The following is a 12,783-nucleotide window of genomic DNA, read 5'->3' on the forward strand; positions in this document are numbered from 1 at the left end:
GTATGAGCTGCTGTGTGAGGGTTGACCCCTCAGATGAGGCGTGGTTCCTATGGCCTCTTGTGCCTGTAGAGAATTCCCTTTGGGTGTATCACTTGTAGGTCATACCTGGTAATGCTCTGGTTTGGTCTGGAGTTTGTCTCTGGGTGTGTTGATTCTTGTGTCTCTTGGGCTGGACTCTCATGCAGGGTGATTTCAGAACAAAATAAGCCAACAAGCACAACAACAGCAACAAAAATAAATGCACTTACAAATAAAAACAGCTGACAGCCAACACTCAACACAAACAAAAATGTCAAAAAAACAAAAAACAAAACAAAAACCAGCAATACCAAAAAAAATCAATACAGAAAAACAGAAAGAAGGAGGAAAAGTAGAGCAAGGAAAAGAAAAAAGAAAAGAGAGAAAGGGTGAAGAAAAAAATAAATGTATAAATAACTAAAAATGATAATAATAATTTAAAAAAGAAAGAAAGAAAGAAAAGGAAGAAAACAGCACCAGTCTTGGCTTAAGTCCACCAAGTTATCTCCAGTTTGTCCTCTGCTGTAGAAAAACTCCTCTCCGTCTTGTGGAGGCAGAGCTGGCCACCTGGTGTCCAAAGTGACCCTGGCAACGCAGTTCTAGATGACTGGGGCTATGGGGTGTGGTTGGTAGTTTTTACAAAGTCAGTGCAGTTTCTGCTCCGGCACCCACAAAAAATGCGCTGAGAATACTAAGGCCAGCCACCACCTGTCTATGCTGTAGCACAGATCTTGCCTAACACCCTCCAGCAGACACTTTCCCTGCTGCCTCAGGTCCTCCACTTGCCCCAATCCGCAGCTTGTGGGGTGGGGCCAGCAGCCCAGCAGTCAAGATCTTGTCTCTGGGGCAATGCAGCACCAGTTGTGTGGAGGGCAGGGACCCAGGGCCTCATCAAGGCAGTGCGTAGGAGAGCAGATTCCACCAGACAAAAGTGGTCCCAGACTTGGCCCTTTGGGCAATTCTGAATGCTGAAAAGATGGTGATCTCCTGTAAGCCACACGTGTGCCAGCTCTGCACAGGGACACAGGGAGAAAAATGGCCTACTCCTTCCAGCTCCCATGCCAAAGGCACCCAGTTCGGTCCTTCCCTGCATGTCCCTGGGACCTCTGAGATGCCACTGCCTCTGCCAGAGACCAGGTGAGTGCCCACCAGCAAACGAGTCTGTGTACCAACTCTATAAGAGGGCGTCTGGGTTTCCAGCTGTGTTCCCCCTCACTGGGAAGGGCATTAGAATCCTTGCTGATTTTCACTGCCAGATGCCATGGGAACTCCTCTTCCTGGCCAGGACCCCTGGGCTGGGGAGCCCAGCATGAGGCTGAGGGGCTCCTCCCTCTTTAGGAGGTACTTCTGCCACCGAGGTGTCCTTCTAGCATTCACCATCTCATTGTGGGTTTGGGGTCAGCCTGTTTCGTGTCTCTGCCCCTCCTACCTGTTTTGACATGGCCTCTTCTTTAAATCCTTAGCTATAGTGATTCTGCTCAGCTAGTGTTCAGATGAAACCTGAGGTTGATTGTTCTATAATTTATCTGCAATTTTGGTGTGATCCTGGGAGGCAGCAGGCACAGTGGTCACCTAATCCGCCATCTTCCCACCTCCGGTATCTGCACTCTTGATACATTGATATTGTCACTTAGATACTTTCAGATACAATTTACAAGAAAGTTATGATAGATTTTTTTCACTATCTCCTTTCATCTTTACAATTCAGTAAGGTTAGGATTTTCAACTATTCATTAAAATGATAGCCTGTTATATCCCTTTTTTGTATGTGTAAATTAATGACATTTTATTATAATCAAAATGCTTTAATTTGAATTCCTTGATCTCTGTCAAGTTAAACTTTGGGTTAATGCATCAAAATATGAAAATTACTCATGATACTCTCACCTGTTCTGGTTTAAATTTTCTCTATTGTGACCAAAAATATACATATACAATATGCACAATTTAGAATAATTCCTAGAATCTACCAATGACATTCGATTCCTTTCTGCAAAATGGCATAAAAATTCATTTTTGTGTTATTTAAAGTGTGATATTTGAAAATACTTTGAAGATGAAGACATGAATTGGAGCCCTGAACGATGGGCCCCTTTCCATTTCAGAATTAACAGGATAATTGGAGAAAGTATGTTGGGTGTGATTAGGTGAAAGTCCCTGTTTACCTGAATGCCTCAGGGAAAAAAAATCTGCATGAATAAAGGGAAAATTTTCTCCACTTGGTTTACTTTACAACCCGGCTTGTGAATAAATAAAATTAATTGATAGTAGTGACAAGACATCTTCATAAATTTCTAGAGCCAGATATTAGCCCTTTGAAATATAAAAGAGAAGTTAAATGATTGGTTGTTGGAATGTAGTCACACCAAGCAAGTTAAATAAATGGCTCCTTAATCATGCATATAAAGCCTTTAAAAAATTCTATAAAACTGCAATCATCCTCCAGTATTGCCGTGAAACCTGTCACCAAGGTCAGGAATGATCTCCTAATTACTGAGTGTTTTGGTCCTTGTTCTGTCCTTTCCATAGATTCTTTTTCCCCCTTATCTATCTGGAAACTTCTTTTCATTTTTCTTTTTCCTCTTCCTGATCCATAAATGGTATTTCCTCAGGATTCTGCCTTCAGCCTCCTTCAATTCTTAATTTTTTTGCCAACTGCATCCATTCTCAGGACTTGACTTTATCTTCCACACTGATAATATTCAAATCATATCTCCATTCCAGATGTCCATCCTGAACTCTAGCAAGATTGATTTAATGGATTCCTTGCCACTTCCACCTAGTTGTTCCATATGAATTTCAAATTCAACATGTCCAAATTACTGGCTCCAACAAGTCTATTTTATTTAAAATTCCAGGGCAGTCTTGAGTAGAGATCAGTTTTTTGCAAATATATTTGCTAACCTCTTGGTGCCAGTAGGCGTCAAGAGAGATTAGGCTATGTCCTACTTTCAAACTGATTTACAGAAAGAAAATTGACATGGATATTATAGATGAACCCTTGGGCGTTTTATAATATATATGCCAACTTCGTCCTATATCAGGTTCCTCAACATAGCAACCCACATCCCATAATTAAATTATTAACAAAAGTGGTAAGAAGGGAGCGTTTTGATATTTGGTCTTTCAATGTATGGTTCAAATCATTTTTTTCTCAGAAATTGTTGATGTCTCATGATTTACAACATTATGTTCTTTAAATTCCAGAGTTCTGCATCCATTCTTTGTCTTTAAGTCACCCACCATGACATGAATTGCAAGATTTCTTCCAAAATTAGAGGCACTGAGATATATATTTTATATCTCAATAGTGGAAACTAGTTTCCTCCTAAGTGTGGACTAAAAATAATGACGATATGGGAAAGCGTAGGACGCTGGAGGACCAAAGAAGAGCCATTTTAAGAAGAAAGAAATTAAATACATTTTGATGAAAGCTTAATTTTTCATTTAAGTCATGAGCTAAAAGCAAAACAGGAAATATTTTGGTGATTTAAAAAATAGCATTAACTCTGTTTAACCTTTGAATGTTTATTAGTATATGATCAGTTTTTTCTTCTCCTCTTTCTATGAAAGTTTTTTCTCTTATATTTGCTTTCAAAAGGAAATACAGACTTCTGCTTCTGGCCAAGACAGAATGACTGGATGAATTTACCCTCTCAGCAGAAACCACTAAGAAACTTGACTAAGTACATGAGAAAATACTGCTCAAGATATTGGATTTAAGTAATGAAGGGCAGCGATCCCCAAGTGACCAGGAAACAAATGAGGTGAGCCCTATGGACGGATGCCTTAGCTTACTGCTTTGAGACAGTTTCCAGGTTCCGGTTCAGGGAGGGGAAACTGGCTGGAGACCAGTGGCCTCCCTCAGGTCAGGAGATGGAGTGGGGAGTCTGGAGAGGCCAAGGCAGTTACGGGAGTACTGGAGAGGAAGACTTGCATAGATAGAGAACTTTGAGAGATTCAGAGGGTCCCCCTTAAGCATCGAGTACCAATCAGTGTACTTGTGTAAAGAGAATAGTCGAGGCCGGGGAAAGAACTGGCCTAAGGTTTACAGGAAATAACACTTGGGCTGGGGATAGCACCTGTTCCCAAAGGCTATTTGGACCTCATAAGGGTTTTTGGGAAAAATTAATCCTAGACCACATTGTTTTGGTTCTGCCTAACAAAGCTTAAAAGCAAGACACAAAAAAGGATCAAAGCGTGGGTAACAAAACTCAGGTATATTTATAGGAATAAAAAAATGTCCTAGCACCGGAGCACCGAAATGTACAAAGCAACTATTAACAGAACAAAAAAAAAATCCTAGCAACAAAGAAGGTAAAATTCATCAGTTCTGGCATTTAAGAAAAAATTACCAGATGTGCAAAGAAGCAGGGATGTATGACTCATAATGAGTAGATAAACCAATCCATCAAAACTGACCCCAAAATGACACTGATGTTGAAGTTGTAGACAAGGACATTAAAATAATTATTATAACTTTATTCTATGTATTCGAGAGGCTAGAGGAAAAACGGAACATATTAAGTAGACACATAGCAGATGTAAAAAAGACTCAAATCAAACTTTTAGAGACGAACAATTCACTTGGTGGAATTACTGACAGATTAGATATTGCTGAATAAAACTTTAGTAATCTCATTAAGAGACTGTTTCAAGCAAAAATAATAATATATTATGAAGGAAATAATAAAGATCAGAAAATCAATGAGGTAGAGAAATCCAATGGAAGAAAAAAATCAATGAAACTGAAAGCTGGTTCTATGAGATCAAGAAAGTTGATAAGCCTCTAGCCAGACAGATCAGAAAACAAAAAGAGAAGACACTACTAATTATCAATACAGTCAGTCATGTGCCGCTTAACATGGGGATAACGTTCTGATGTGTTGTTAGGTGATTTTGCTGTGTGAACATCACCAAGTATACTTACACAAACCTAGATGGTATGGCTTTACTTTTAAAAGACTGGCAGCACAATAGGTTTGTTTGCACCAACACCACCACAAACATGTGAGCAATGTGTTGCACTATGACATTATGATGGCTATGACATCACCAGGTGATAGGAATTTTTCAGCTCCATTATAATCTATGGGACCACCATGGCTTATGCATTCCGCTGTTGACAGAAATATACTCGTGCAACACATGGCTATATCAGAAATGAGAAAGGTAACCTCAGCACTAATTCTGTAGATATCATATTAATAATAGGGAATATTAGGAACAACTTTATGCTAATAAATTGACAATTTAGATGAAATGGAAAAATTCTTTGAAGGACAAACTATCAAAGTTCACTTAAAACTAGATTGCTTACATAACCTTAAATTTATTAAAGACATTGAAATTGTAGTTATGAAAAACCTTCCCACACCCCAAAAGAACTTCAGGCTCAGATGACTTTCCTGGTGAATTTTGTGTCTTCAATTTTTAACCATCAAAATTAATACGTGCTGATTGAAACACATACAATTACATAGAAGTGTTTAAAGCAGAAATCAAGTCAGCATATCACAACTCACTCTCTACAGTTATCCATTGTTTAAAAGCACTTTGATGTGGGTCATTATAGATTTTTGTTACGTACACACAGACACACATAAACATACAGTTGAACAAAAAAATATTATGTACATGTTATCTGAGATTGCTTTTCTCATTTAACATAATGTCTTCCTGTGTCAGAATTTAAAGCTCTATATAAATTCTTTTCTAACAGTTGCATAATACTTCAATGCCTGATATTGTATTATTTTCTCTATTCCTCTGTTGATGGACTAAATTTGGATTGTGCTACAGACTGAATGTTTAAAATTACCTCAAAATTCATATGAAGAAGCCCCAACTCCCAGTATAACTATATTTGGAGATAAAGATTTTATAGACCTAATTAAGGTTAACTGAGGTCACAAGGGGGAGCCCTGATCCAATAGGATTAGTGTCCTTACATGAAGAGACAGGAGGGAGCTCTCCTGTGAGCTCGCTCTCTCCATCATGTGACACAGGGGAAGGGCAGCCATCTGTAAGCCAGGAAGAGAGCCCTCACCATGAACTGAAATGTCTAGCACTTTGATCTTGGAATTCCAGCCTTCAGAACTATGGGAAATAAGTATCTGCTATTTACCACCTAGGCTATGGTATTTTGTTATGGCAGCCTGAGCTGACAAATACAAATTGCCTTCTATTTAAAAAAAAAACAAAAAACTTTGTTGCTATTATAAAACATACTGCACTGAAATTCCTGGTATATTTGCATACTCATGCTAATAGTTTTGCAGTAGAGATTCCTGGAAGTCTGATTACTTGGTGATGGAGTGTGGACATTTAACATTTGGGTAGATCTCCATAAGGATGTTATTCTGTAGTAAGGCCATGTTCCTACCATAGCCTGGAGTCTGCCTTCATATTTGGAATGACAAATTAATCAGGTACAAACAGTCATCCACCCACTTTCTCCACAGAGCACTACTGACATTTTCAGCTGGAAAATGCCTTGTGTGTGTCATTGTGGTGGGGTCCCTACCAAAAATTTATTTTTCCTAATCCCTGGGCACTGTATGCCAGTAGTGCTCTATCTCTAGTCATTGCAATAACCCCCAAAGTCCCACACAGTTTCAAAGACCCCTGAGGGAATACCTTCCCCACTTCCAGAATTTCCAAAACATGTATCAAGTTTAAAATGTTATTGTTAAAGGAAAAAGTTTTGTGACCCATAGGTTTGTTATCAATGAGTTATTTTACTAAGCTATCACTGAGGTTAGTTATCTGCAATCTTTTTTTTGATTTTTATTCCACTTTGATTCTAATTCCAACTATTTTTTTGGTAAGCAAGTCCATCTTTAACTTAAGCTAGAGTTTCACATATACATAAATGGACTCGACATATAGCATCAATTTTATTTTAAAAAATTTCAAATAAACAGAACAATATAAAGAATACCTACCTATGTATTCATTGCTCAGATTTAAAAAGGTTAACATTTTGCAACATTAGGTAGAGTTCTTTCAAAAATTTTACTTTGTAACTATAATATAGGTATATAGTGCACCCCTTTGTATCTTTCCTCAACAAACTTATGTTAAATTAGTATTTATCTTTCTCTTTATATTTGTGATAGGCAGGATAATGGTCCCCTGAAGGTGTCTATGTCTCAACCTCTGGAACCTGTGAAAATGGTAACTTACATGGCAAAAGGGAACTAAGTTTGCAGATATGATTACAGTGAAGAACCTTGAGATGGGAAGGTTGTTAGGATTATCCAGGTGGACCCGTAAAATCAGGGAATCCTTCCCAGCTCTGGAGAGAGAGAGAGAGAGAGAGAGAGAGAGAATGTTGCTTACTTTGAAGATGGAGGCTGGGGGTTGTAAGCCAGGAAATGCAAGCAGCCTCCAGAAACCAGCGAAGGCAAGGACATGGATTCTTCTCTAGAGCCTCCAAAAGGAACTAGGCCCTGCCAAACAGCCCAGGGAAACCCATGTCAGATAATTCGTGTTGGTTTAAGCCAGTAAATTTGTAGCAATTTGTTACAGCAGCAATAGAACATAATGCAGTATTATAAACTGTTTTTGTAGGTATTAATAATCAATGTGTAACATTGGATTTGATTGTTTTAAAACTTGACCTAACTTTAAATTTCTAGTAGACATGTATTGGTTATACTTACAAATCTCTTCTAGTGCTGTCAACAAAAATGTACTATTATATACAGAGGGTGCCAAAACAATGTATACATATTTTAAGAAAGGAAAAAATTGTATTAAAATTGTAATAATATATACCAGTAACAAAAGACGAATACAAGTCATGAGTATACATTATTTTTGGCATCTTCCTCGCCCCCCATACCTGGCCAGTAGTTGCAGTGTAGTATTATTACTCTTTATCTTAAAACAAAGAGGGTAGCTGAGGCCTGGAATGGGGAAAACCTGGGCTCAAGACAGTATTGTCAGATAAAATACTGTTACATTTAAATTTTAGATAAAAACATGAATTTTTTTTTTTTTTAAAGCATGATTGCAAGTATTGCATGGAACATACATTATTTGCTAAACCCGCAACCCCAGGGCAAGATGTCTTTTCTGACCCACGTATCAGCATCAGTTTCATTCCCGTTAGTTAAAATCTGAATAAGAACGCCTGCTTTACTGAGCTGTTAACCCAAGTGCAATCCAAGCTACTTAAAAGCACTAAATCAAACTTTACAAAAGTGAAGATAAATGAGTTTTGGCCTGGCTCCTTGCCTCTGGCGGCTCGCTGGGTTTCGGGGTCCCCACGTCGCCGCACCGCACTGCCCTCCCACCACCCCGGCTCCACCTCGGCACTCCTAAACTCCGACTTTGCTGGTCATGTCCAAGCTAACTGCGGGATCCAAGCTAGTCTGTCCACAGCGCAGCGCCCCTCCGCCGGCTGTTTTGGACCCTCCCGACTTCCGCTTTGGGCGGTCACATGACTCTGCTCACGTGACCGGCGCTCCTGTCATTCTACTGCAGCCGCTCGCGCTGGCTTCTGCCTGTGCAGCCCTCAACGTCTCTTGGGTGCTGGAACCTCTTCACGTTTCGGTATCCGAGTGCACCGCCGCCGCTCAGGCCTCCGGCCCGACAGGAGAGGTTCTGACTCGGCGCCCAGCCTGGAGGAGGCCCCGACGCTCCGGACCGACTGCCGCATCCTCCCTGCAGCCATTGGGTGCGTCGTAGGGTATCGAGGATTCGCGAAGTACGGCCTCCTTCAGGTTGTTTCGTCTCGGTCACCAGCCGAAGTGAAGCGAAACCCGCGGTTTCTCCACCTTCCTTGGTGCGTGCTGTGTTTTTGCCGCCTAGGCCCCTCCTATCCTCCTCCGGTCTGGTTTCCCAGGTTTCTTTCCGTTCAGGCCGCAACTAGGTTTATGAAACTCCAGAGCTTTCCCCGCAGGGGCAAGGAACGTGAGGGGAGGCAGGCTGGGGAGAGGGGAGACAGATCAAAGGTATACTTTGCCCAGGATTGGGCCTTGGCCCTGGCCTGTTGGAGGTTCGAGTTGTTCAGGGACCAGGGTGACCGAACTGAGCCCCTTTCCGCTTCCCAGGAGGGGCCTCTGGGTCTGAACCTGCTTGGTTGCAGGGTTCCACCTTGTCCCGGATGGGGCCAGTTTCCAGTGTTTGGGCCCTGCCAGTCCGCCTCGCTCTTCCTTGTTTAGGCAGCAATCCTCAAACGGAGAGATTAAGTTCCAAACTGACTAAGGTCATTGGGACCCTGGAATAGAATTTTAGCTTCTCTGTGGCCATAACCATGAGCTTACATTTTATTGAAAGGAACCTCTATATTTTGCGTGGTGATAAAAACAGGCTTAAACTTTTATCTGTTAATTCAGGAGTGAAAATTGCTTAAAAGCTCATTATTGTAGGTTCTTGCACTCAGATTAGACTCCCATTTTTGGCTGTACCTAAATTGTAATTGGTATTTGTTCCAAAAATTTCTCCTAAAATTGATTTAGAAAATATTATGAACTTCGGTTGAAAAAAGAAATCTCTGTCTTCTAAGAAATTACATTCCCACTTTGGGTATTTTAATTTGATTGAGTAATTTGCGACAGGACTTACAGGTTTTTCATGTTACTTCAAAATGATGCTTAGTAAATGTAAATAAAATATTTGGTCCTATCTGTACTATACAGGTTCCTATTTTTCCTGTCTGAAGCGGAAAGTTGATTCCAATTGTATACATTTAAAATACTTTCCTATTTTTTTATGCCTGTTCTATTTAAGCATGATTTTTGATGTCAGTATTTTAAATGGTTACCTTAAAAAACTCTTACTGCAATATTGTGCCAATAATTAAAAAAACATTCCTGGGAAAGTAAAGACCTATAGAGAACACTTGTATGAAGCAGCGCTTAATTGGGTAAAATTTGAAATATGATAATATTTATTATTTAGGATATTTGCTATTTAAGTTGAATGCCTGGGGAGATTAAGGTGATAATGATGATATTAATAATAGTAATAGTTAAACAATAATAACACCTGATATTCTGGTTTTACGTTGCATCAGAATTGAAAATCTGTTGGAAAACATTCACAATCACAAGATTTAGATGACCAAAATGGATATCCGTGGTGCTGTGGATGCTGCTGTTCCAACCAACATTATTGCTGCCAAGGCTGCAGAAGTTCGTGCAAACAAAGTGAACTGGCAGTCCTACCTTCAGTAAGTACAGATTTGCTGTGAATCATGGGTAATCATGTGCTTTTGCATCAGAGTTTTTTGTGGTCATGTTTTTATGAGAGAAATATGGAAAAATACTAATAAATGTGGAAGAAAACACTTCCTTAGAATAATTAGCTGTCATAGGGAGATACCGTAGTGTGGTGGAAACAGTTTGGGGCTCTGGTGAGGAGGCAGAGCTGCTCATAGCACTTTTGACCTCCTCTGTCCAGAAAGCTGTGCTTTTTGAATGAGTAGAAAACATGGGAGGAGTGTTAGTGGGCTGTGGAAGGAGGACGAGGATAATGTGCAGAGCCTGCCACCAGCTCATTGTGCCTTGGTGATCAGTGTGGGAACAGGTGGTGTTGCAGAATGGCTCATACAGCCAGGAAAAAATGTAGACGTTTGACTTCAAGACCTCGGTTTGCATTCTGGTTCTGTCTACTAGTTTGGTGATCTTAGGCAGATCTCTTAACTTCTCTGAAGTTCATTAAAGTCTTTAAGGTATTAGCACAGTTGAATACAAGCATTAGTATGTTGAATACACTCTCAATAAATTTCAGTTTTTTTCCCCCTTCCTTCTTGTGTATATTAAGATTTAGCTGCTGCTATTCTGTATTTATCTGTAACGTAAGTGTTCATTTATTCTTGACTATATTTTTATCATATTGACTTTACTTGATATTTGTTTATCTTGATATATTTATAAAAGTGAGTTATTAAGAAAATTCAGTTTAGATTTGCACATACATTTTGAAAAACAAATTGAGGAATCTTTAGTTTCATATTTAGCAGTTTGCTTTGTTGTAAGAGGGCTACAAAAATGTATAAAAATGATCCATTTATTTCTGTTAATTTCATCACTCATCAAATGTGTATTGACTGCATGTCAAGTATGAGGCATTTTCCCAGGCTTTGGGGCTACAAAAAGATAAACTCTTAATCTAGTAGGGAAGTTACAAATATAAACATCGTTTTACTTCAGTATGTTACCTGTGATAATAGAAAGGTGCACAGGGAATGCTGAGTGTACAGAAAAAAGACAGCTAATCCTGCCTCCAGGAAGTTTTCTTGAAGGGGATGTTTAAAGGTAGGGAATTAAAAACAGCATGCTGGGTGAGGAGTAATACATGTTTTGGAGGTTGGCCATGGGAAGAGCTGAGGCTTGAGAGGCAGCCAGGAGCCAATTGTAAGGCCCTGTGTGCCATCGGAAGGAGTTTGGACTTGATCCTGTCAGTCAGTGCCTTTCAAGCCGATTCTTAAGCTGTGAAACCCATGGTTTACCAGAAGACCAATAAGGAAGCTCAGCATGTAAAACAGATGAAAATGATGTATGAATGGATATGAGAGTATCTTATCTCAGAGCCTTCTTTTGAGACCATTTGTCATCCTCATCAGAGTTCCAAGGAGCAGTTTGTCTTTTGTTTTTAAAAACCACTTTATTGAGGTATGGTTGACACAACAAACCTGTCCATATTTAAGGTATACAATTTGATGAGTTTGGAGATAAGTGTACACTCATGAGACAGACAATCACCACAATCTATTCCTTAGACATATCCATCACCTTCAAAGTTTCCTCCCACCCTCTTTTTTTTATTTTACTTTATTTTGTGATAAGAACACTTAACATAAGATCTTCCCTGTTAGGAAATTTTTAAACATGCAATACAATATTGTTAACTGTAGGAGCTGTGACACAGTAGCACTGTGGGACTTACCTTGTATGACTTATCTTTGTATCATTTGATACATTTTTCCCTCCCTTTCAGCCTCTGGCACCCACCATTCTACTCTCTGCTTCTATGAGTTTGACTATTTTAGATTGCTCTTATAAATAGGATCATGTAGTGTTCTTCTGTGTCTGGCTTATTTTGTTCATCTATGTTGTTGCAAATGATAGTTTTCCCTTTTTTTAAAAAGACTGAATAATATTCCATTGTATGTAAATACCACAGTTTCTTTGCCTATTCATTCATCCATGGACCCTTAGGTTGTTTCCGTATCTTGGCTATTGTGAATAAAGCTGCCATGAATATAGAATGCAGATCATCTCTTTGATGTCCTGATTTCAATTCCTTCAGAAAAATACACAGAAGTATGATTTCTGGATCACATGGTAGTTCTATTTTTAATTTTTTGAGGAACCTGCATACTGTTTTCCATAGTGACTGCACCAATTTATATTCCCACCAGCAGTGACAAGGGTTTCCTTATTCCACAACTCTGAAAACAGTGGTATCCTTTTTTGTTTTTTAAGATTTTTTTTGTTTTTATTTTTTATGGGGGAAGGGGAACAGGACTTTATTGGGGACAGTGTGTACTTCCAGGACTTTTCCCCAAGTCAAGTAGTTGTCCTTTCAGTCTTAGTTGTGGAGGGCGCAGCTCAGCATCGGGTCATTGTTAGTTGCAGGGGGCACAGCCCACCTTCCCTTGTGGGAGTTGAACTGGCAACCTTGTGGTTGAGAGCCCACTGGCCCATGTGGGAATCGAACCGGCAGCCTTCGGTGTTAGGAGCACGGATCTCCAACTGCCTGAGCCACTGGTCCGGCCCAGTATCTTTTCTGTTTTGATAGTAGCTGTCC

The 12,783-nt window shown here is 39.7% G+C and overlaps 1 protein-coding gene across 2 annotated transcripts in view; it reads left to right on the forward strand.

Annotated features, from left to right (window-relative positions):
- The first annotated feature begins 8,472 nt into the window (after window positions 1-8,472).
- Window positions 8,473-12,783, forward strand: part of ATP6V1H (ATPase H+ transporting V1 subunit H) — a 151,630-nt gene continuing 147,319 nt past the window's right edge. The window contains exons 1-2 of one of the 2 annotated variants that reach the window (XM_019729824.2): window positions 8,473-8,812; window positions 10,046-10,201. In XM_019729824.2, coding sequence (XP_019585383.1) covers window positions 10,089-10,201 — 113 coding nt within the window. In that variant the 5' untranslated portion in view covers window positions 8,473-8,812; window positions 10,046-10,088. The remainder of the gene's footprint in view (window positions 8,813-10,045; window positions 10,202-12,783) is intronic. The other variant, XM_019729826.2, reaches the window with a different exon arrangement.

This window comes from Rhinolophus sinicus, linkage group LG14 (assembly GCF_036562045.2).
Source record: "Rhinolophus sinicus isolate RSC01 linkage group LG14, ASM3656204v1, whole genome shotgun sequence".
Lineage (NCBI taxonomy): Eukaryota > Metazoa > Chordata > Mammalia > Chiroptera > Rhinolophidae > Rhinolophus > Rhinolophus sinicus.